The 24,914-nt window shown below is 36.2% G+C and overlaps 2 protein-coding genes across 8 annotated transcripts in view; one reads left to right on the top strand and one right to left on the bottom strand.

Moving 5' to 3' along the window:
- Positions 1 to 24,914, top strand: part of LOC131434739 (protein furry) — a 433,830-nt gene that overhangs the window by 233,052 nt on the left and 175,864 nt on the right. The window lies entirely within an intron of this gene.
- LOC131434740 (uncharacterized) lies at positions 1,955 to 24,886 on the bottom strand. The gene is made up of 4 exons (XM_058601817.1): positions 24,120 to 24,886; positions 23,877 to 24,004; positions 23,384 to 23,806; positions 1,955 to 4,350 (listed from the first exon to the last, which is right to left on the bottom strand). The coding sequence occupies exons 1-4, from the start codon at positions 24,150 to 24,152 to the stop codon at positions 2,853 to 2,855; spliced, it is 2,082 nt and encodes a 693-aa protein (XP_058457800.1). The 5' UTR covers positions 24,153 to 24,886; the 3' UTR covers positions 1,955 to 2,852.

Genomic DNA, 24,914 nt, shown 5'->3' with positions numbered 1-24,914 from the left:
GTCAGAAATCGCTATTCTGTGACGACACAAGTCTGTTAGCCACAGGTAGAAATCTAAGAGTGATCTGCAGTCGCCTACAAAGAAGTTTAAATATTTTCAGTGATTATCTGTCAAAATGGAAAATTAAACCAAATGCAGCAAAAACGCAATTAATTATCTTTCCTCATAAGCCAAGAGCTTCTTTTCTTAAACCAAACAATAATCACATTCTAAAATTGAATGGCTTGGAATTAACATGGTCTGATCAAGCTAAATACTTAGGTTTAACGTATGACAAAAAACTCACTTTCAAGGATCACATTGAAGGAATCCAGGCAAAGTGTAATAAATATATTAAATGTTTATATCCTCTTATAAACAGAAATTCTAAGCTCTGTCTAAAAAACAAATTGTTAGTTTATAAACAAATTTTCAGACCAGCCATGCTTTATGCGGTACCAATTTGGTCAAGCTGTTGTTCCACCAGGAAGAAAAAGCTTCAAAGGATTCAGAATAAAATTCTGAAAATGATTTTGAAGCGTCCTCCCTGGTTTAGTACAAATGAGTTACACAGACTCACAAATATAGAACCATTAGATGTAATGTCACATAATATTATAAGCAAATTCCGACAAAAATCGATGCAATCTACAATTGAATCGATTCGCTCCTTTTCCCCATTACACAATACAAGTAGGTTTAGAATTTTCCCTACACAAAAATCTCAGAATTGCGGAAGCAAATGATGTCTTCATGGTAACAACCAAATCATGTATATAATAGGGCTGAAAAGTCACCACTTGTGGCTGAACACCCAATTTAAATCTTAATAATTTAATTTTAACTCATATTCCAATAAATAGTGTAAATTAAAAAAAAAAAAGAATTTATTATTTTAGAAGGCGTTTTGGGTAAAAGTCTTCATTGCGTGATGGTGACATCGACCAGAGATACCAGGCTAGTTTAGCTAGGAAAAACCAAAAGATTGCACCAATTTTCAAAAGTTTGTAAATTCTGGCGAATGTCTGCAAACAATCAAAGTTTCAAATGTCTGGAAAATGTCTTCAGACGAAAAAAGGTTTGCACGTTAACTAAGAAATTTGATAATTTATGACCAATTTGCTGACTTGGCATCTCCGCATATAACTGACAATTTTTCACGATTTGTCGAAAAAATGGGGTGGCGGTAATCGAAATCGGTAGACATTTTGAAAATGAAGAAAAAAAAAACTTTGGTCGCGAAATTTTGATAGCATCCGGTATTAAATCACGGAATAAATCGATTTCATTTCATAAATATTCAACCCACTCACCTTTTCGATTGATGTTCTTTAATTTATGATACCATTAAAAAAAAGTCAGGAAAAACTTTTGTGTTGATTTTCACGCAATTAAAATTTGTTTTGAGTACAGGAGTCTGCTTGCTTTGGCATTCGGCACAAAAAGAACGTGATGCTTTTACACACACATGACATTTGTTGGAATGACGCAATCTGCTTTCTGTCAAAAGTTACGGTGAGGTGCCGGCAACCGAATACTGCCGGTAATCGAACACCTTACCCTACTTTTCTCTGAAAATGTTTGACAATGGAGACAATGGAACATATACCTATGTTTTAAAACACCAACGTTTTCTTGAACTTTGATGAGTGATAAAACTTCAACAAAATCTTGCACGTTCATTCGTATATAATATTTCATAGCAATGGAAAACAGAAAATGTTGCTGCCATGGACGAACATACCTATTTCAATCGCATCACATTATCAGCAATATTAACGATCGTTTCCACAAATATGAAAAAAATGATTATGAGCATAAATTTAATGTGCAAAACAAGCTCTTGCATTTCTAAATGGGAGCAGAATTACATCAATATATTAATTGAGCACCTTCGGCATGTGTTCACATTTGCTAACTGGCAACTGCGACTGTTGGTTCTGCTTATTATTATTCCTCCCAACGCACATTATCGGCTTAAATAGTGGAATGTGAATTTGATTATTACGCCAACACATTGTTTTACGGTTTTGCATCAGTTTTCCTATTATACGGTTGTTGGAAATCGAATAATTACGCACATAACATCAATCATTTCCGCGAAAATTACTTGACACCGTACTAAATGGGATCAGCATGTGAAAACGATTGAATACAGTGTAAATCAGTTAAAAAAAAAGCGACCTGCAAAAGGACTGCTGGAGTTCTTTGACTTTCTCTGACGAATATGTAAATTTCAAACCGCTGAAAATAGGAAATGGATGGCATCGACGGTGGATTCTTAAGAGAAGAGATTTTCATTAAGTTTTTCCCTAGTTGAATTGCGCAATAGTTGGAATAAAAATTAATTCTGTCAGAGCAGTAATTGTGAATCATTTTTCCGATGGCATATGCCGTTATTCTGAATAACGATGTATTGGTTTTTCGAGCGAATGTTTTACGATAGAATCCAAGTTATTGAGAATACGAATGAAATTGGACCGACATTTCAATACGTTTGTATTCAGTACAGGTGAAAATCATTGTGTAACATAAATAATAATGCAGTTAGCAAAACTACATAACACACTGTGAAAACAGCAATAGCGTCATTCCATTAAGGAAAAATTATATAACACTAACGCATGAGCCAAGCATTGACTTTTAATTTCACGTACAACGAAAATTTTTCTAGCTTCCAAGTAAATTAGAGAAATATAAGTTTTCACACGTTCTGCCGCTCAGGTTGCGCAGTTGATTATGCAAAAAGCGCTCCCTTCGCGAGGACAAAGTTGTAGTTTATTATTCATATAAGTACACTGAAAACAGCAGAATGGAATTGTTTTGCAACTTTAAACAACGGAACAAAATTTTCCCACTCGTTCGTTTCGTATCTAGCATCGTTTGACACCAATTTTTGCATAAATGTCTCTCGGCTGGTGAAACGGCTGTCGGAGAGTCTCGATTTCCCGATTGAACGGGTCTGACAAACAATGTTCACATTGTGATGAGCTCGATTCAATTTCTTCTATTGCTAGTTTGTAGTGCTGAATAGTTTCCCAACAGGCTTGCTGAAAGTCCGCATAGTATTCGGTCATATTGTTTCCCCAGTATCGCGATTCCGGTGAGCTGGATGCATAGAGATTGTTTTCCAGTATTGGTTCAAGAAAAAGCGGCTCCGTGAAAATGTTCGGAAGTGTGCTGCACGCATCAGTTGAATTGTTTGAACAACAATTGCTGCTGGAATCCAGTGATTGTCCCGGCTGAGGGGAAGCTGCCAAAACATCGAATTCCTTAGAACAAAGATTCAAAAAACTCGTTCTGTCTATTGGCTTATTGGAATTTTCTAGGTCGAAGAATTGTAGCGACTCTTCCAGATATTGATACGAAAAATGTGGAGATGGAGGTTGGTTCGCAGCATGAAAATTTTTCTGTTTCTTCTCATTGTCTGATTGCTTTCTTTTAGTTGATTTCCCAGGAATGTTCCGGCAATGAAAAGTCAATTTGCCCTGCTTTATTTGCTCAGTGTTCAAAAATGACCCTTTTTCACAGGGCTCTTGTTTGTGAGAAAATAATTTTGTTTGATTAAATAGACTCTCATCCTTTTTCACTGCGGATGGTTTATGTCTTTCTTGGGTGATTGGTCTTGCTTCTGGTGTTTTGGGAGAAGGCGCAGCGTAAAACTTCGGAAATGGAAGCTTTTTTGGTGGTGTTTTCTCTGGAGTCATCAGTTCTGCTTGTTTACCGACATGACCCTGAGGCAGAAAGCGAGAAGCATCGAAAAAGTCAATTTTAGGGTGCTTGTTCTTAACGCCATGCTTATGCTGTGGAGCAGATTTTTCCGATCGTACGTCAAAATCATTATTTTGCAACCAATCGGCACACTTTAGAAAAGTACTGTGTCGGTTGTCAATCGGTTGACTGAGCCCATAAAGAATATCCTCGTCGTCCGGCCTTCGAGACTTTCGCTTTTCTTCGACTTGATCGGAGAGAGGTGTTTTTGGGCTTTGCATGACCTCCATCGTTGGCGTGAAAATGCGTTCCTTTCTACGGTTCAAACAACCTTTGTATTGATTCAGGCAGCGAAGCAAACAGTTTTTCACGATTGGTTCGTTTTGCTGCGTCAGAGAGTCGTTTTTAGGAAAAGTCACAATTATCAGGAAATCAATGACGTGTATCGACTGCGTGAGAATTTCATTCACTATTGGCAGTAGTTCATGATTGGGTATACTGTTGATGAAAGTTAACTGTACAGGATCACGGTCAGCCCTAGCTTCGCGCTTACTGAAAAAACACTCCGCCAGGATACTGTCTTTACGACAGGTGGTTACATCGATGTCCGTTTCGGCCAAACCGTAAAGCTCACAATATTTCGGCAACAGAGCGGCAAGTCTGCAATACGAGAGGAAAGAAGACAACCACACAAGCAAAGATTAGTTTTAAATTTATGTTGGTAATTAGAAAAGATTTATGCAATAAAGCTTCTCTGGTGTATGAGGCTTATAATGGCAAAAGGGTAGTGCAATCTGTTGCAATTCTATTGTTAGCAACTGTTTTATATTACACGTTTCAAAGATATATGATTACATTATCTTTCAACCCACATGGCTAGAAAGTAGAATTAACAAGAGATACCGTTTATCAAAGCATGTTCATCGATTCCATTTGAAATAGTTAGATACTGAGAAATTGGTGCCGATGTGAGGAAAGAGCATAAATCGGTGACCAAGTTTCTTAACAACCATATGGGAAATCTGGGTAAAAGCAATTAAACACATTTTCAAGTAGTCGTCAGTACACTTCACACTTTCATTTTAGACCTGCGATATTCTTAAACAATACCTTTGCAAATGTTTCTAATCAAGCTGAATTCATTTTATTATACTGTTAAACTGAGAACAAGCACTAACGAATTGAGTATCTTAATCCAATCCGTTATTTACTATTTTAGTTTTGTTCAAATGAGTCATATTCTGAACAATAATAAAGAGTTATCAAGCTGATTCCGTTTTATTTAATTTAGTTGAATTTTGCAATACTGCGACCAAAAAAATTTTGATGATAACACAAATCCAGAAATGAATAGTGAATGCTTTCAAAAGAATTAGAAAATAAATGAACGAAAAATGAAAAAGAAAATGCCTTTTTTTGCTTTATTTTAATCTAGTTATGATGACCAACGAAAGACAACAGACAGGGTGTTTATATTTAAACATGAGCTATGGGGAATTAGGGTTTTCGTAAAATGGCCCGTTTCAACAAGTCTACACATATAAGAACAAATATCCTAAATAGAATACAATTTACCGATTCAGCGGGAATTTTAGAATTTTGGATATAATCCTGGTTATATCCAGAAATGGGTTACTTTTAGCAGAAAGGTTACCATGAACAAATTTAGTGCCCTTGTGCTGTAAAATCATAATCTAGTGTTCAAATTAGTTTTTTTTTTATCAAAAACTTGAGGTTTTGCAAAAACTGTTTAAGCTGTAATTTCATTTCAAATATTGTGAATTATTAGTGTGGTATTCTTGAAAAAAAAAACTCCCATTGAATTGAAACATAAAAGTTTGTCTAGATGTAAACTAACATAACCTACAAATCAAAAAAGTTTTGAGCCAAAATTAGAAAAATTTCTTTCATCAGCATCGGCCTAAATGTCGGTTTGAAATTTTTAACACACATCTCCCTGTAGTTCTGGAATACCTTTTTTGGACCTTTTGTTTGTTGAAAACAGTTAAGTCTTTTCGGAGAAAAGTGTGCGAGTTCCGATTTGGAGATATTGACCCTTATTTTCGGTACTTCCGGAACCGCATTCCGTCGAAGTCAGTTCGTAAGACTAGCAACTTACATGACCTATTCATTGGAACAGGTTTTGAGTTCTATTTAGAAGAATTTTCTATTTATTCGTCGCTTCATATGACGACTAAAAATTTCAAACTTTCATCAGCCTGTAATTCCGGAACCGGAAATCAGTTCCGGACGAAATTCAGGAATTTAGAAAGCTACTGTAAGACCTTTCATTTGAATTTAAGATCGAGAAAATCGGTTAAACCATCACGAAGAAAAGTGAGTGAAGGGCTGTGGTCCACCAGAAGACTGATAAAAATTTATCATTCGACAAACATTTTTTTTTAAATATTAATTTCTTATAATTTTACGACAAGATAATTTCTCATCTATTTCCACCTTCTGAGAAAAGTTTCTGTTGGTATTTTTTCTTCTCCCATGTTATTACTTGTCTTTCAATATCATGAATTGAATGATAAAAATCAAAAATCGCGAAGATACGTTAATATTAGGGAAAGATGTTCGGTTGCCGGCACCCCACCGTAACTTTTGACAGAAAGTAGGTAGCGTCATTCCGACAAAAGTCATGTGTGTTTAATAGCAGCACGTTCTTTTTGTGCCGAATACCAAAGCAAACAGACGCTTGTACTTTTTGCTGAGCTAAAAACAAATTTTAATTGCATGAAAATCAACACAAATATTTTTTATGACTTTTTTATAGTATCATAAATTGAAAAGCATTAATCGGAAAGGTGAGTGGATTGAATATATATGAGGTGAAATCGATTTATTTCGTGATTTAATACCGTATGCTATCAAAATTCACGCAACGAAATTTTTTTAGTAATTTTCAAAATGTCTACCGGTTTCGGTTACCGGTACCCGCGAAAAATTGTCAGTGATATGCAGAGATGCCAAGTCTGCAAATTTGACTGTAATTTATCAAATTTCTTAGTTTTTTTTTCATAAATACGTTTATTTCTTAAGGCAGTTTACATAAGTTTTTCTTCGCCGTAGCATCACTTTTACATAATATTCTTATCCTAATTTAATTCTAACATAGTCACAACGTTTTGCATTTATTAAAACATATTCTCTTATTACTTAAATATCATCTTAGGTAACTCGTCATTAATTATGAAATCTACTCGGAAATATTATTTGAACCAAACGATTAACTTCTATAAATTATAAAATAAGCTGTTATTTTCAGACATTTTGTTAATAATTTCATAAACTGTTTCGAGTTTGTTTGTATCATTACATTATTTTTATTCTAATTTAGCTATTGGTTGAACTCATGGACGCAGCTGGGATCAGAACTAAGTCTTGAAAGGGGCCTTTATTAAATTGAAACTCCAGTTTTCTTTATGAAATGATAAATAAGTTTCATGTATGAAAGGTCACGACAAGCAAGAATGTCTCGAACTGGGATATTGGATAGTCTACCTTGGGTACGCAAAGAATTTATTAGTTGAGATCTGACATCACGATACTCCACGCATGTCCAAACGACATGATCAATATCTCGATAACCTTCGCCACAAGCACAATGATTAGTCTCGGAGAGCCCAATTCGAAGGAGATGTGCATCTAACGTGTAGTGATTGGACATGAGTCTGGACATCACACGAATGAAATCTCTACTCACATCCAGTCCCCTGAACCATGCCTTTGTCGATATTTTCGGAATAATTGAGTGCATCCACCGACCCAGATCATCTTTATCCCAAGAAGCTTGCCAGTGTTCTTTGGCGAGACGAGCTATAGAATTCGTTGAAAGCAATTGGTCTCTCATAAATTTCACCCTCAATAGCACCACGTTTGGCTAAAATATCGGCTCTTTCATTGCCAGGAATGGAGCAATGAGCCGGGACCCAGACTATAGTGATTAGATAATTATTGTTCAATATGTCGTTCAGGCACTGTTTTATTTTGCCCAGGAAAAACGGTTCAGTCTTGCCAGTCATGTTTGAGCGAATGGCTTCAATTGCACTCAGACTATCTGTGAAGAGGAAATAATGGTTTGGAATTAATGTGACGATTACACTCAAACTATAATGAACTGCTGCTAGCTCTGCTATATAAACAGATGCAGGTTCTTGAAGCCTAAATGAGGCCGAAACATTATTGTTGAACATACCAAACCCTGTCGCTTCTTCAATTCGCGATCCGTCCGTGTAAAACAATTATTTATAACCGCTGGGAGTCCATTTTGGTGGAGCTTGTCTGAAAGAACATCAATGGAAACTGAATCAAATGCTCCTTTAATGTCTAAAAATACAGATGCCATTTGTTGCTTTTGAGCGAAGGCAATTTGGATGTCAGACGAAAGTAATGCAAGGCAATCATTCGTCCCTTTATTTCTACGGAAGCCAAACTGAGTATCTGACAACAAACCGTTCGTCTCGACCCAAGTGTCGAGACGTCGTAGAATAATTTTTTCGAACAATTTTCTGATGCAGGACAACATCGCAATGGGTCTATATGAGTTGTGATTGGAAGCTGGTTTCCCCGGTTTTTGAATGGCGATAACTTTCACTTGTCTCCAGTCAGGTGGAACAATATTTTGCTCAAGAAACTTGTTGAACAATTCCAACAAACGTATTTTTGCGAGGTTGGGCAGATTCTTCACCAAGTTGAATTTAATTCTGTCCAACCCTGGAGCGTTATTGTTACAAGACAAGAGTGCTATAGAAAATTCCATCATTGAAAATGGGTTATTAATAAAACCATTATTTGGAGGAGATTCCCGTATAATGCTCTGCGTAGGAACAGAATCTGGGCAAACTTTCCTAGCAAAGTCAAATATCCATCGGTTCGAGTATTCATCACTCTCATTGCCCACGTTACGATTCCTCATTCGTCTGGCCGTGTTCCAAAGAGTGCTCATTGAGGTATCTCTTGACAAACCTTCGACAAAATGTCTCCAATAGCTACATTTTTTGGCTCGAAGTATGCTCTTGTACTTGGTTTCTAAAACCATAAGTTTTTCAAAATTCTGAGGAGTCCTCCTCCCCGTTTTAGAAACGTCTTGCAAGCATTTTGTTTTGCGAGTTTAGCCTCTGAGCACTCTTTGTCCCACCAGGGGTTGGGAGGCCTTCTGTTAGTCGTTGGCCCAGGAAAGCGTTTAGTTTGGGATTGTTCTGCTGCCTCCAGAATCGAACAAATGAGGAAGTCATATTCTTCAAGTGGAGGGAGCTCTTCCATTGAATTCAAAATACTAGAGATACTACTTTGGTATTTAATCCAGTCGATATTTTTTGTCAAATCATATGGAATACTAGCGGAAGTAGCAATGCAATTGCTACTGCTAATTGAGATGATGATTGGTAAATGATCGCTACCGTGTAAATCAGGCAGTATTTTCCAGGTGCAATCTAGTCGAATTGATGTTGAGCAAAGAGATAGATCTAATGCACTTAAATTTCTTAGTTATCATGTTAACCTTTTTTCGTCTAAAGACTTTTTACAGACTTTAGAAACTTCGATTGTTTGCAGACATTCGTCAAAAATGACAGACTTTTGAAAATCGGCGCGATTCTTTCGTTTTTGTTAGCTAAATTTATTGTATTACCTGGCATCTCGGGTGATATGCAACACGTGGACAACTCGACGGCTTCAATACATCCGCCATACAAGTAAAAACTTTGGTTCTCTGGTTCTGTTAGCCACAACCCATACACAACCTGACAGAAATGATCCTGTTTCATATGTGTTCCACTGAATTCAGGACGGCGCTAGTGTACCTAAACAATACGAGTGGAATGAATCACGAAACAAAAAGATTACAAGAGAAACCAGTACTTCATAACGTTATTTGCGGTCACTGTGTATGCGTCCAGCAATATATTTAGAAGGAGCGTAATTTTCATATTGTGATTCACGCAAGAACTCTCTTTTGATATTGATTTTTATTATTGTCATGACTGCGTTTAATCACTGCATGAACGAGCTTGATCAGATTGCATATTAGCTCCCCGCACATCGGGCCATAACCAAATACGCTATAAGAGTACGAGTGGGCGCCAAGTTGTGAGTATGAGCAAGAGCGCAAGTGGAAGCGAGTGCGAATATCTATGAGAAACAGCTGCAGTAAGAGTAGTAGACCAACGAAAGAGTGAGTGGTGGAGTATGCACGATAGGAGTGCTCGGTGTTTCATCGCCACTCACAGATGAGCACTGCGATAGCGAAACAAAGGACGAAAATAACCACGGGGAGCACACTCACACGGGAGTTTCAAATGTACTGATGGCACATGAGTGAGAATTATCTGCACAATATAAGCGAGCTTAGCAACACTGACGACGACTTCAAACAAATAGTCCAAGTCAAGAAAAATAGACTTTAATGCATTGATTAATGCCATTAAACGTTGCTTAGTGGATAAGAAGACCGGCCTAATCAACACCAAAGGCGCCACCATACAAATCATTAGCCAAGAGAGCCAAGGCGAAGTTACCATCAGACAATGAAGACTTTTGTTCAAAATGCCTACGAAAAGAATAAAATTCGTTTTTTCTTTGAATAATTGCAGTTTTACCTATTTTTATATATATAAAAAATAGGTAAAGAATTCGCTCAAACCGAATGACATATACCAATCGATTCAGCTCGACGAACTGAGCAAATGTCTGTGTGTGTGTGTGTGTGTGTGTGTGTGTGTGTGTGTGTGTGTGTGTGTGTGTGTGTGTGTGTGTGTGTGTGTGTGTGTGTGTGTGTGTGTGTGTGTGTGTGTGTGTGTGTGTGTGTGTGTGTGTGTGTGTGTGTGTGTGTGTGTGTGTGTGTGTGTAAGTGTGTGTGTGTGTGTGTGTGTGTGTGTCTGTATGTGTGTTGTCAACTAAGAGGTCGAGATCTCAGAGATGGCTGAACCGATTTTGATCAAACTAGTCGCAAATGAAAGGTCTCCCCGTCACCCAAAACGCTGTTGAATGGTTTTGAGATCGGATGTTTACTTTTTGAGTTATACAAAGTTTTAAGTCAAAATTTTCAGTTTTTTGACAGTATCTGTCACAATTGACCTTGAAAACAGAATATGTTTTCAGACTTAGATTCCGCACGGTAATACCTATCCAACAAGCCATAGTTTGTTAAAATCCGTCCATTTTTAACGGAGATATCGAAATTTTTCTGTAAGCGACTTTTCCCCCTATTCCAGCAGTAGGAGTTTTGAGTAGAGCTGTGCGCCGCCGCGCCACGCCGCCGCCGCCGATAATTTCGACACGCCGCCAATTTAGGAAGAAGATGATCAGCGCGCCGGTTATCACATTTTAATCGTGCCGCCGATAATATTACATCAGCCGAAAAAATGATTTTATCAATGTGGAAAATTGTTTACAGTTTTCATAAAAATTCATTGAAAATTACAGTACAGTTACTTTCCTCCTACTTATACTGAAAATCAGTACTACCGATGTCAACCGAAGCCAATGTCATTTGATTCAAAGTCTATTTTCTGTCTTTATTTAAAAGGTTTTGAGCGCTGTCTGGCAAAGAAATGCTTGGGAGCAACATAAAAACAAGAATTTTTATACTGTTACATACATTTGTTTCTAAATACCCAAAAGACTGTGTACAGCATGATATTTTGCCTCGGACCGATTTTAGCACGGTTCGTTTTTGGCAACATAATCGATCGAATATGACATATGAAAACCAGATGATGGCAGAATTTCCGAGTTGAAAGCAATTCCATAATTATATTGATTTAAACTATTTACAGCAACAAATGATGGAAAAACATAACAGTCATATACCATTCGAATCAGTTCGTTGAGATCAGCAAATGCGTGTGTGACAAATAATTTTACTCAATTTTTTTCGGGGATGACCCTCAACCGTTTTCTACAAGCTCAGATTCATATGAAAAGTCGTATACTCCCAAACAAGGTTCCTGAATTATGTTTGGTTCCGACCTCTGGTACCGGAACTTCAGGATGATATGTGAAACGAAATTAAAACTATGTAACTCATTTTTCGCGTAGATGGCTGAACCGATCTAAGATTCAAATGAAAAGTTCTAAGATTCTTTAAAACATCTTGTTTTTCAGTCAAATCCAACTTCCGGTTTTGGAGATACAGGGTGATTAGTAAAAAAATGTCTATTTCACATAAATTAATCAGGTTTATCGGGTTAGCAGATTTGGATAGTCGATAACCTAATAAACTTATTTCATTTTTGGTTGTATTCAGTTTTCGATTCGAGAGGAACCCAAAAATTTAATTCGCACTACGATTCCTCGAAGATGTCTACATAGATTTTCAAACATTTTGAAACAAATGTAAACTACAGCTACTCAGGTGAATTTATGTGACTTCGGCCATACCGATTTTAGAATTCCGTTTCATAAAGCTCAGTCGTTTTCTCAAAAAAAAAGCCTAATCGAATTTCAGAAACAAAAGTTCAAATTAAAATAAATCCAATTTTATCCAATTCTGACTTCCGATTCTCGAATTTTAGGATGATGAATTTTCAAAAGTCAAAACGATATAGAAGATGACAATCCCGAAAAGTTTCAAAGTCGGACTCAAAAATATTGCAATTTATTCGTCATATGGCCATACGAATCGGTTTGGGTTATGCTGGTTCCTGAATATCGGCTCTGGAAGTACCTTAAATTACCCTAAACTCATAAGTAAAAATTACTTCGACATATCATGGAATGTTTAATCGATTGTCCCACTTTTAGATTCAAATTCGATCCGATTTGCAGTTTCGACATTACAGAGTAATGAGTGATTAAAATCTCAAATTGCCACTTAAAACGACTGACATTAGAATAATGTCATGAAAACTGAAACGCCGAAAAATATTCATGCAAAAAACACATGCGGATTGATAAAAAAGGTATCGTCTCACTGTTAGGTGGATTAAGCACGTTTTTTTAGAAACCAGTGTAGTGTTGATTTCTCAGGTACTAGAATGTTTAGTGATCGAGTACCATTTATTTTGGATACTTTATTTGTTATTTCCGGGCATTTGAAAAATGGTATTGAACAAAGTTTCATGCTCCATTCTAAATAAACGTTAGTTTTCGCACAATAAATTAAGATCAATGTTACCAACTCAAAGTAAAAACATTTTTTTCTACTTCTACTATGACTTTTCAAATGAAGTTACCCCTTTTCATAAGAAATCGTTACAAATATGAAGTAATTAAAATTTGAATTTGTAAATTTGATATTATTATTGATATCTGCATGAATTTTAGCGCCAAATCGATTTTATGTTAATTACATACGTACGAAAAAGATATACACTGAGGTTTTTTTTATGCGGCCTTTTTTTATGCGATTTTTTTTACGCGACTTTTTTTATGCGAATTTTCAGAGTTATGCGGTTTGCCCTTCTGCCGTCTTTTTTTATGCGAAGTTTCAGAGTTATGCGGTTTTTTTTATGCGAATTTTCAGAGTTATGCGGTTTTTTTTATGCGAATTTTCAGAGTTATGCGGTTTTTTTCATGCGATTTTTTTTATGCGGTACGTAAATTCGCATAAAAAAAGACTTCAGTGTACTTATTTTTTGAGTTGATAAAACGATTTTTATACATGATAATTATCAACTATGTAAAAAGCGATTTGAAAAATAGTTCCGAATAAAACTTCATATTTCTTGCTCATAATAAAAAAAACCCTTTGTATATGAATGAAATATTTATTTAAACAATAGTCAACCATCTCCAAATAATCGCACTTATATTCATCTTAATTTCTCCTCTAATTCGATGCATTCGAAACCATTTACCATCTCTATTCACTACGTTGGCTTTAATGGATCTCATAAACATTAGGATCTTTGATTGTAGGTCGACAAAACAATAGGATAGAGAAATTGTCCTGTGTGAATCAATATAAAAATTTTTAATATGTTTATAATTGATTACGCCGAATCGCGCCGCCTCCGCCGCCGATGTTTTCAGGAAATAGCGTCACGCCGATTCGCCGCCGCCGCTGGTCAAAAAGACGTTTCAGCCGCCGATGTTGACAATTTTGATCGGCGCACAGCTCTAGTTTTGAGCGCTGTATGACAAAGATATGCTTGGGAGCAACGGAAAACACGATTTTTTATACTGTTACATACAATTGTTTCTAAGTACCAAAAGGATTGTGTACAGCATCCTTTTTCATGACATTTAGCCTCGGACCGATTTTAGCACGGCTCGTTTTTGGCAACATAATCGTTCGAATATGACATATACAAACCAGATGATGGCAGAATTTTTTTAAATTATTTTGTTTTAAACTACTTACAGCAATAAATGCTGGAACAACATAACATCCATATACCATTCGAATCAGTTCGTCGAGATCAGCAAATGCGTGTGTGACAAATAATTTCACTTAATTTTCTCGGAAAATTTCTTTTCTACAAATTCAGATTCATACGAAAAATCGTATGCTCCCAAACAAAGTTCCTGCATTATGTTTGGTTCCGACCTCTGGTTCTGGAACTACAGGATGATATGTGAAACGAAATCAAAATTGTGTAACTCATTTTTCTCGTAGATGGCTGAACCGATCTAAGATTCAAATGAAATCTAAGAATCATCTAAGATTCAAATGTAAAGTTTCAAGGTTCTATAAAACATCTTGCTTTTCAGTCAGATCCAACTTCCGGTTTCGGAAATACAGGGTGATTAGTATAAAAATGTCTATTTTATATAAATTAATCAGGTTTATCGGGTTTGCAGATTTGGATATTCGATATCCAAATAAATTTATTTCAGTTTTAATGGTATTCAGTTTTCAATCAGAAGGCACCTAAAAATTTAATTCGTGCTATGATCTCTCAAAGATGTCTTAACTGATTTTCAAATATTTTGAAACAAATGTAAACTGTACAGCTACTCAGGTGAATTTATCTGACTTCGGCTATACCGCTTTTAGAATTCCGGTTCCAGTATAAAATCGTTTCTAAAAGCTCAATCGTTTTCTCAAAAAAAGCCTAATCAAATTTCAGAAACAAAAATTCAAATTAAAACAAACTTATATACAAAAATTAATTAATTTTATCCAATTATGACTTCCGGTTCTCGAATTACATGATGATGAATTTTTAAAATTCAAACCGATATAGAAGATGACAATCCCGAAAAGCTTCAAAGTTGGACTCAAAACTGTTGTAATTTATTCGTCATATGGCCATACGAATCGGTTTGGGTTATGCTGATTCCTGAATACCGGCTCTGGAAGTACCTTAAATTACCGTAAACTCTAGAGTGGAACCTACATATCATGGCATGTTTAATCGATTATCACACTTCTAGATTCAAATTCGATCCGATTTGCAGTTTCGACATTACAGAGTAATGAGTGATTAAAATCTCAAATTGTCGCTTAAAACAACGGTCATTAAAATAATGTCATGAAAACTTAAACACCGAAGAATATTCATGCAAAAAACACATGCGGATTGATAAAAATAGGTATCATCTCACTGCTAGGTGGATTAAACACGTTTTTACTTATATTTTTCCATTTTTAGCGAAATTTCTTGGGGTGCCGGTAACCGAACACCTTTTTTGAAATGGCCAAAATTTATCACTTTACTAAATTGATAATAAAATTTTTTTCAATCGATTGAATCAACTTAGTTTCTCGTTCAATTGCTATTAGGTATTTAACCCCTTATTATCAGTCTTCCCAAACAATCACTGAACATTATGCTCGCGAATGTTCGGTTCTCATACCGAAATCTCAAGTCATGTTCAAACTCGAACTCATTCATTTGTACACGAACGCGTGCACATGATTGGTGGTACAATCCAACGCCATGCACGTACATCGCGTGTGGACTCGGTGTTCGCTCGCTTACTTCTGAACAGTGATTCCATATCAACGCAATGTCCATTCCGGAAACTATCAATAGACAAGTATGTCAGCAATATCTACAAATGCGTTTTGGAGTAAAAGCATGATGATAAATATCATTTTAGATTGAACATTTACTTCACTGGCTACCATTTGAATGTATTTTGCATGAGTTATCGTTATAAATGAAGAATCTCAAGCACTTACTATGTTCGAAAGCTTGAATGATCACTATAATTAATTATCCGTTTCGTGATTCACGACTTATCAGATGTTGATTCGCATTAATCTAACTTTGGATTGCTCTAGTACAAGATCCTAAAAATCGATGAACACAGTACACTGAACTAATATTACATAGCTTCGAAATACTATTGATGGATTTTTTCCCCAAATAAATGTGAAAACCTGTTTTAATCCACGTAGTTGTGTAATGATGACTTTCTCATATCAATCATATTCTCATATATAATACTGTGATATGTGGGATTGTTTGTGCATTACCTCGTATAGCTGTCAGAATGAAACACGAGAAAAAGAAATAAGTTTCACTATTGTAGGTACTTCCGGCAGCGGAGTCCGAGAACTGGTATAATCGATTTCGATTCGTATAGCTATCGACTAATATGACGTACAAACTCTACTAGTTTTTTTTTAATTTTGAAGGTTTTATACGATTTTGACATCGTACTTTGAACTATAGTAACAATTTTTGTTGTATTCAAAAACCAGGATAGCTCGAATCGGTTTGTTTAGCTGCCTACTAATAATGACTATCGATTTGTTTAGTAGCTTACTGATAATGGCTATCGTTAGTCTAGTTTAGAAAATTTTTCACGGTTTTTATTTCGCCGCTTCAAGTGACGTTGTACAATATTTAACACACTTCACCCTATAACTCCGGAACCAGAGATCTTTCATTTGAACCTAAGTTTGTGGAAATCGGTCAAACCATCGTTGAGAAAAGAGAGTAAGATCCATTTTGGAGTATATGACCAGTATTTCCGGCGCTTCCGGAACCGGAAACCGGGAACCAGGATAGCCTGAATCGGTATGTTTAGCTGCATACTGATAATGGCTATCGATTTGATTAGTTTTGAATCCAGTTCACAAAATTTTTCACGGTTTTTGTTTCGCCGCTTCAACTGACGGTGTACAATATTTAACTCACTTTACCCTATAACTCCGGAACCAAAGATTTTATCCGGATGAAATTCAGAAAATTCCGTATGGGACGCGGCCTTCCATTTGAACCATAGTTTGTGGCAATCGATCAAAGTATCGTTGAGAGGTAGGAATATAAGACCACTATTTCCGGTGCTTCTGGAACCGGAAACCGAGATCCAGGATAGCCGAAATCGGTTTGATTAGCTGTCTACCATTTGTCCATTTGTGTAGTTTTGAGTTAGTTTGGAATTTTTTTACTGTTTTTGTTTCGCCACTTCGAGTGACGGTGTACAATATTTAACACACAAGGAACGACCGAAATTAGCTCTGCGCCTAATTCGTATTACTGTTTTTGAATTAGTTGATTTTAACAACAAAATTTCCAAATTAATTATGAAATTATTTTAAATTGAGAATTTACTTTGCTGAAAAAAACTCCTATTTTTAGAGAATGTGTTTAGTTGGCGAATATCATGGACACAAACCAGCAATATTTCAATCCAGTACGAAATTCTCATTGACAACTAATTTTGTTATTAAAATCAGAACATCTGGTTCTATTTATCTATCACCATCATTGCTGAGCACAAAGAAAACAAAAATTATATTGATTTTATTAACAAGTTTATGAGTCAAAAACTCATGAGAAGTGTCAAAGCAAAACAATCCATTAAAAAGCTAAAAAGGACAGTCTTGTTGAAACTACTGGCAAATTGTTTTGATGTTTTTCGCATGTGTTACGATATATCCATATATAAATTTCTAAACCGATATGTAAAAATGAAGTAAATTCTTAGTAGAAAGTGAATTTATTCAGAATTTGTGCGCATTTGAAGCGATTATGCGTAATAATGTTTTACGTGGAACAGTGAAGTGAGTTTCGAATGTTGCACTCTAATTGTATATGTCAAATGATGTTTTTTGTATCTTCCAACCTTCCGGGCTGCGCCGTCTAGTGTACTATTTGCATTCGGTTTTTGTTTTCCGAGTGCTCAAAGTTTTCAGTGAGAGAGTCGATTTCGCGAATTCGAATGAAGAAAACAGCGATTTAGAAGAAAAATTTTCAAAAAGACGTTTATGTTTCGTTTATGTCTTTTTCTCCAATACAACATCGTATTTATACCTGCCAATATAGAAAAGACAACCCGGGACTGAAAAATTCATTTCGGTAGTAGTGTGCCCTCTACTGGCTAGTAGTCATTACGGTGTTAACGTTTTTTCGGTGATAGTGCGCCATATAGCTGCAAATTGCAGAAGCCAATTCAACCATTTATGTTAGTTGTAAACAACGTTTTATTTCTCTAATTCAACTAAAAAATTAGTTGAATGGAAATGAAGTGTGCCTTAGCTAAGAATTGACAGCACGTTTAATTGGTGAATTCAACTAAAAAAATAGCCATTTCAACAAATATATTATTATTATTAAGGATATGAGAATTAAAAAATCTCCCTAGGCTTTGGATGATGAGCTACAGGGCGCGTACCCCCCTTTGGCGGATGGGGGTGGGAGTCAATTTATACTTCGTATTGACAAAGTCGGACCATACCGAGATCGATCGATCGTTCGCTTATAAAAGTAAAAAGATGAAAATTGTTATGTTATCTGGATCGATCTCGAAGTGGACAGGACTAATACTGCTTGAAATTTACACTAGGTCATTAGGTGGTTTCGAGCATTCTTATGCCTGGAATTGGTCACCAATTTGAATTATCTTGATCTAGTTGGGATGAATATTAATATATAATAATCGCCCTGGGCTGGTGAATTTAATTCAAAAAGGAGGACTATTGTTATCAGGAATAGGAGTAAATTGATATCTTATGAACCGTTTAGGAACTTTCAACCCTTTCCGATCCGGTTCGGTGTCGGTAATGTTTACAAGTTGCAATGACAGCGAGGCTGATTGATCGGGTGTAAATACACTCTCAAATCGAGAAAGGTTTGAATGTTCTTAGATTTCTCCAACTTGGACACAGATGTCACCTTCTAACTAAGAGTGTGAGATGTGTGTTTCTGGAAGAGAACGGTTCACGTGGACCATTTCATCCAATCACACCTAGTATTTCTTCACGAAATACATGTAGTTCTTGTTTCCTGGATGCGTGCTCAACACTAAAAGGCCCAAAACTTAGTTTAGACCTAAATTGCTCTAAAGCAGTCAAAATAATTGGAAGAGAGAAAGTCAATAATAAAAACTGTGACAGAATAAATAAAAGCTAGTGCAGTGTGCCTTAGTGCATATGTCGTTAAATAAAGAATTAAAAAAGTTCATAGAATTTTAAGCAATCCTTCCGATATTGTGACTAACATTGTGACTTTCCTGGGCAATCTAGTGTTAAATGCGCACCCTTACGTTATATAATTTAACAAGCTTACTAACACCTGATTTTATTTTATTTTATTTTATGTTCTTAACGAAAACCGAGCCTGCTGAAACAAAGGATTATCATCGAAGATTTAAGACCAAGAAACAGACCCTAGAATGTTCTCAAGAAAATGTAGAATAATAGGAATTTTATAAAATTACCTAGCTTTTGGTAAGTAAAATGCCTTAGGATTTTTACTATCACTTCTATTATTATTAATATTATCATTATTATTATTATTATTATTGTAATTATTATTATTATCAATCTTATTATTATTCCTTTATTCTTGATAATCAGCTAGCTTGTGATATTAACAGGTGTCTCCGGTATAGTAAAAAGCAATGCAATGGGGCAAAAGGAAGCGGATACAATGCGAAATTTTCCAAAGTTTCATCGACGAGGACATTTAAGACACAGAAGCAGCTGGTAGGATGACAAAATACCAATACGATACAGACGCACGACTCTATGATTGACTGGTTACAGGGTGAAGCACACATCTCCTGCTCAGGTGACAAATTCTCTGGCGAACTTGCAATAGAAGATATTCGTATCTTTCGTTGCAAATTGATAGCCGCAAAGGAATCTTTCGCTTGGGTTACATGCTGGAGGATTTCCTCCTTCGTTACTAGTGTTCATTTGGGCACCATAGCCTAGTTCGTCTGGTATGGAAAGTGCGAATCGTTGTAACCACCCCCCTCGGCCAGAGCAGCCCATAAAGCGTAAAAAAAGATATGAGAATTAAAAAATCTAAGTTAGCAAAAGAAAGATTTTTTTAGTTGTCTCAAAAAATAACTAACTAAAATTAGAAAATCAACCAATTTTTTCGCCAAAATGCTGATTTCGGTCTTTCCGTGCACTTTACCCTATTTGAATCCTAGTTTGTCAAAATCGGCTCAGCCATCTCCGAGAGAGCCTAGTGAGATTTTTTGACACATAGACACATGCAAACACACACAGAGACATTGCACAGCTCGACGAACTGAGTCAAGTGGTACATGACACTTTCAATTTTGTTTCGCTTCTATTACTCGACCTTGTCTCACTCTGATTACTGCCGAACTTTTTTGTTGTTTTTGTTCTGTCTTTCCTCTATCACTGGTTCAACCGTACCTAGCATATGCCCGGTGTACGTACACGATGTACGTGCACGGAAACTCGACCCAATGTACGCACTGTGTTCGTTCTGTGTGGTGCTCGGAATGAACTCGAACATGGACATGGAGTTTGAGGTTGGATATGTGCTTGATATTTCGTGGACAGGTACAAGCGTGTCGATGTACATGGGATGACTGCTTCATACATCTAGCACCACTGCTGCTAGTGATCGAAATATGATTTGACATTCTTTTATTCTACCTTAACGGTTGGTCTGAGTTTTTTTTATGTATTCACGATGGTTACACAGCATAGTATGAACATTCTTTTTAAGTGACAAACCATGTTCCAAAACTCACTGTAAAAAGCTTCGGAGAAATAATGTGACGTAAATGACAAAGCGCATAGCTCAACCGATTTATACTATGTTCACATTAGCGCTGATATCACTTGATATACCGAGATGATATGCATATCATGTCGAAGTGTTCACATATGATCGAAATGATATCGTTTGGCAATCAAGTTGTCATATTGAATGTTCTTATTAGAAATAAGATCAATAATATTACCTTTCTCTTTTAAAATAAATCAATAATTGAAGTCTTGCATTTCATGGTCTCCGAACGCCAGTATTCGTTGAAAAATTCGAAATTATAATGATTGTTTATTGTCACTCTCGAAGTGACGTTCATAAAAGAGTGCGTTCAATGCCATTATCCGTGTTGCTAGTTGCGATTTTTGACAACTCGACATGATATCGTACATGATATCCCGGATATCATGCCAAAATGATAATACGTGTTGACATCAAATTGTATGGGATATCAAGTGATATCGCACATGATATCATCGGATATCAAGTATATCCGTATATCACTTAATATCAGCGCTAATGTGAACATACTATTAGACTATCTTCGGCTCGTGGATCAATTGTAAATAGATCATACTGAATACTGCCGGTTTCGGAGATATAACCATATAGAGAATACAAACGACAAACCGTACTATTTTCTATCCGCACAATTTTCTTGATGATGGCTCAACCGATCTCGACTTGGATTTCATCGAATTTTCAATGAATGTGTGCATGAAAATAGATGTAAATTCACAAAATATTGTTAACTGTGCATGTTGCGAAAATTCTCTCAGTTTAGAATACATTATCATTCATTCTTCATGAGTTTAAATTATGTCTAACATTTCATTACGATAACCAAAACATTTTGATAGATCGAAGCATCGTTTGTAATTGTTCCAAGTTAAAGTTTGGCAGTAAAATAATACTGATACTTTTTCGAAATAGTTAAACGTTCGCAACAAAAAGCATTTCATACCTTATGATAAAAAAAAGAACCGGAATTTTCATTTTAAAATTCCCGCGCTTGTCCAATCGGTAAACTTTTACTCTCTCAACGTTGGCAACACTTTTATACACATTCTGTCAAATTTTGACGCATATCGTACGATTACGATTTTATAATGGATAAAAATTTAGAACAACGTGCGTGCATCAAATTTTGTGTTGCAAATGGATTTAAGTGTTCCGAAACGTTGAAAATGTTAGAAAAGGCCTTTGGTGAATCGTGTCTAGGAAAAACACAGGCATACGAGTGGTATAAACGCTTCAAAGGTGGTCGTACAAGCTTGGATCATGATGAGATCCCTGGCCGCCCAACAACATCTGTTACTGAAGAAAACATTAAATCGGCGAAGCAAATCGTATTGCAAAATCGTTCTGTACCGATTAGAGAGATTGCTGTGTTTTTGGGCATCTCTTATGGATCAGCCGAACACATTTTAACTGATGTTTTGTGTTTGAAACGCGTCGCTTCTCGGTTGTTGCCAAAAAAGCTGAATTTCACGATATTGCGCCGGCTCACACAGCGTTGGTTGTGTCGCAGTTTTTCGCCAAAATCTCAACCAATGTCATCAACCAAGCACCGTACTCTCCAGATATGGCCCCGTGTGACTTTTTCCTCTTCCCCAGACTCAAATTGCCATTGCGGGGAACGCGTTTTGAGACCATAGAGACCATAAAAGAGAATTCGTTGCGTGAACTAAAGGCCATATCTTCGGCGCCCTATAAAACTTATATGGAAAATTGGATCAAGCGTTGGCATGCATGTATTGCCGCAGTAGGAGAGTACTTTGAAGGAGATAATAAAGAAATTTATTAAAAATTGAATTTTTGGGTTTTTTATAAAATTCCGGTTCTTTTTTGATCATAAGGTATTTCATTCGATGACGACTGTTTTCCGTTAATATTTCAAGTAGAGCAAGGTTTTATACTACTCCGTTTACAGACTTCTAATCATCTATGCATTATTAAGTTTTTAGCAGTAACATTAGTAAACAGTTCTTTGGTTAAATTATACTTTGTTTCGCATATATATCATTTCAATTACATGAACACATGAAAAAATATTATTACACCAATAGCTAGGTTAAAAAAGTGTTCTTTTGGTGTTCGTTGACTTTAGCTATAGTTTTTAGTTAATCTCCGTTGTACATATTTTAAAGATAATAGTTAATTATAACATTTAATTTGCATTTAAATAATAATGATTTTAGTCAATTCATCTTATATAATTTTTAATTAAAACCAAAAAGAGGTATATTACTATTAATAATTCGCATTGTCAATTGTCTTCTAAATTGTAAACCGCAACAAACGTATTTTACCAACGTTATATTCACCAGCTTAATTGTTTTTTTTGTGTATATCCTAATTGAAACCATAAATATATAGAAAGTGAAATTGTTATGTTCCATAAGGCAGGGGGTATTTGCTCTCAACGTTAATAAACCAAGGTAGTCTCACCGCTTTCCTACAAACAAGCGGAGATGACAAACTTTTACTCTTTTTTGTAATTGAACAATTTCCCGTATAGATTAAACTTTGTTCCTATTCCAGGAGAGTTTAATGAGTTATGCAATACATTCCTGGGATGATATGCAACTCAATGACCACTCCCACATACAAATCCTGTATAACCTGAAGCTTGCTTCCCATATCTGACACTGTACGGTAGTCAGAAAAAAGCTCCGGTTCTTGGACCCCCTTTTGTTTCATATATATGATATGTGATTGTCCCATTCGGTAAAGCAAATCCTTCGTCGTTACTACACGGGGCTACAAATTTCACCCACTTGAAAAGCCGTTGCAAACCATTCTATATTTACCTTTTGCTTTTGAATACCACCTCCGAGGAGCTCAAATCCTGCAGCGCAAATGACCGATCGTAATGGATTAGTGCCAGCACACGCAGATCCTTCAGTAGCTGGCGGTAGTCCTTATTGATCGAAAGATAACGTTGCCGTTCCGGTTCTTCCCAGAAAATGTTTTTCAACGTGACCGTTGTGCCTCGAGTTTTTCGTGCGTAGTGATACTGTGAAACGAAGTCGAAATTGCGCTGTGATCCCTCGTTAACTCGGATAGATTGTTTGAACAGTCTCGAGTGGGATTTACTGTCCCTTGCTTGTCCGTCCAGCGATTCAATCAGAACCTCCTCGCACTTGCCTATTATATCGGTCAGGGATGAGCTGGTTAGCTGGGCAAATTGTTTCGTTTGTTTCTTCTTCTTGAAGTCAATGTTTAGCAGGCAGCTGTCGCACCGGAGGGAATATATTTATGGGATATTTCATAGAAATAAAACAGACGGATAATGCCTCTTACCAGCTTCCGATGCTGTGGAGCTCCTTTTGACTGATTCCATCGCCGTCATCCAGTACCTGTAGCCAACACAATTCTAAGCACAAGCGAATCGCAATGGAGGAACTGTTTGCATCGAGGGAGTTTTTCAGCTTTTGTAAAAAATGAGAAATTTGTCACAGAATTGATGTCGTAAACGATGGCGAAGCTTCTCGCTTTACGTGCTGTAATTCATTTTTTAGGGTTCGCGAATGTGCTCTTACTTACCAATGCGATAACAATTTTGGACAATGATTCCATGGACGAGCCCCAAAGCAGGGATAAAAGTAAACATAACACGTTGCCGGGAGTGACTGATAGTTTTATTTACCAACACATCTTGACATTCTGCGAGCGATGTGTTCTTTGATGCTGTCATCTGAAGTGGGTACTTAGGAAGGAAACGTAAAAAATAAACGAAACGATGGACTCGCATGGTTTCGGAGCAAGCACGTAATTGATTTAATCGTTTTCTGCCTGTCGCTAATGATATATTTATGTCTTTGTTTCAGTAAATTCATACTGAACTATCGTAAACTAGTTTAGTGTTGAAAAGAAACATTCCGGTTGGTATCGCTAACAAACATCGCCTACTATCTTTGTTTAGTAATGCCGTTTTTTAAATTCGCTCAAAGCTTAGAATTTCCGAGTCCGTATACCAATTTCAATTTCATATACTTATCGATTTAGTTCGACGAACTGAGCCATTGTTTGTATGTGTCTGCATGTGTGTACAGAACAAATATGCGAACATTTCAAAAATGGCGATTTTGATAGAACTAGACGCAAATAAATACTGTCCCAGAAAGTATGGACGCACTTTGATTTCACTATTCAAATTCAAATCTTATTCATATTCAAATTTTATTCGATATACTGATAATTTTAGACTACAACAACAGAATATTATTCTCAACATTTGCTACTTAGCTATTGTAGACTAGCTGGCGCACCTTCTTGCGAACGTTCCTCATTAAATTCCGTACAGACTTCTTGGCGACATATTTTGACACCTTTTTCCAA

Source organism: Malaya genurostris, chromosome 3 (genome assembly GCF_030247185.1).
Source record: "Malaya genurostris strain Urasoe2022 chromosome 3, Malgen_1.1, whole genome shotgun sequence".
Taxonomy (NCBI): Eukaryota; Metazoa; Arthropoda; class Insecta; order Diptera; family Culicidae; genus Malaya; species Malaya genurostris.
This window is presented reverse-complemented; position numbering and strand designations above follow the sequence as displayed.

Excerpts from the sequence above, each read along its gene's own strand:
- LOC131434740 (XM_058601817.1), bottom strand. The coding sequence starts at position 24,152 with ATGGAATCATTGTCCAAAATTGTTATCGCATTG. Across the intron at positions 23,807-23,876 it reads CTCCACAGCATCGGAAGCTG|CTGCCTGCTAAACATTGACT; the intron begins GTAAGAGGCATT and ends CCGGTGCGACAG. Across the intron at positions 4,351-23,383 it reads GTGGTATTCAAAAGCAAAAG|ACTTGCCGCTCTGTTGCCGA; the intron begins GTAAATATAGAA and ends CTCGTATTGCAG.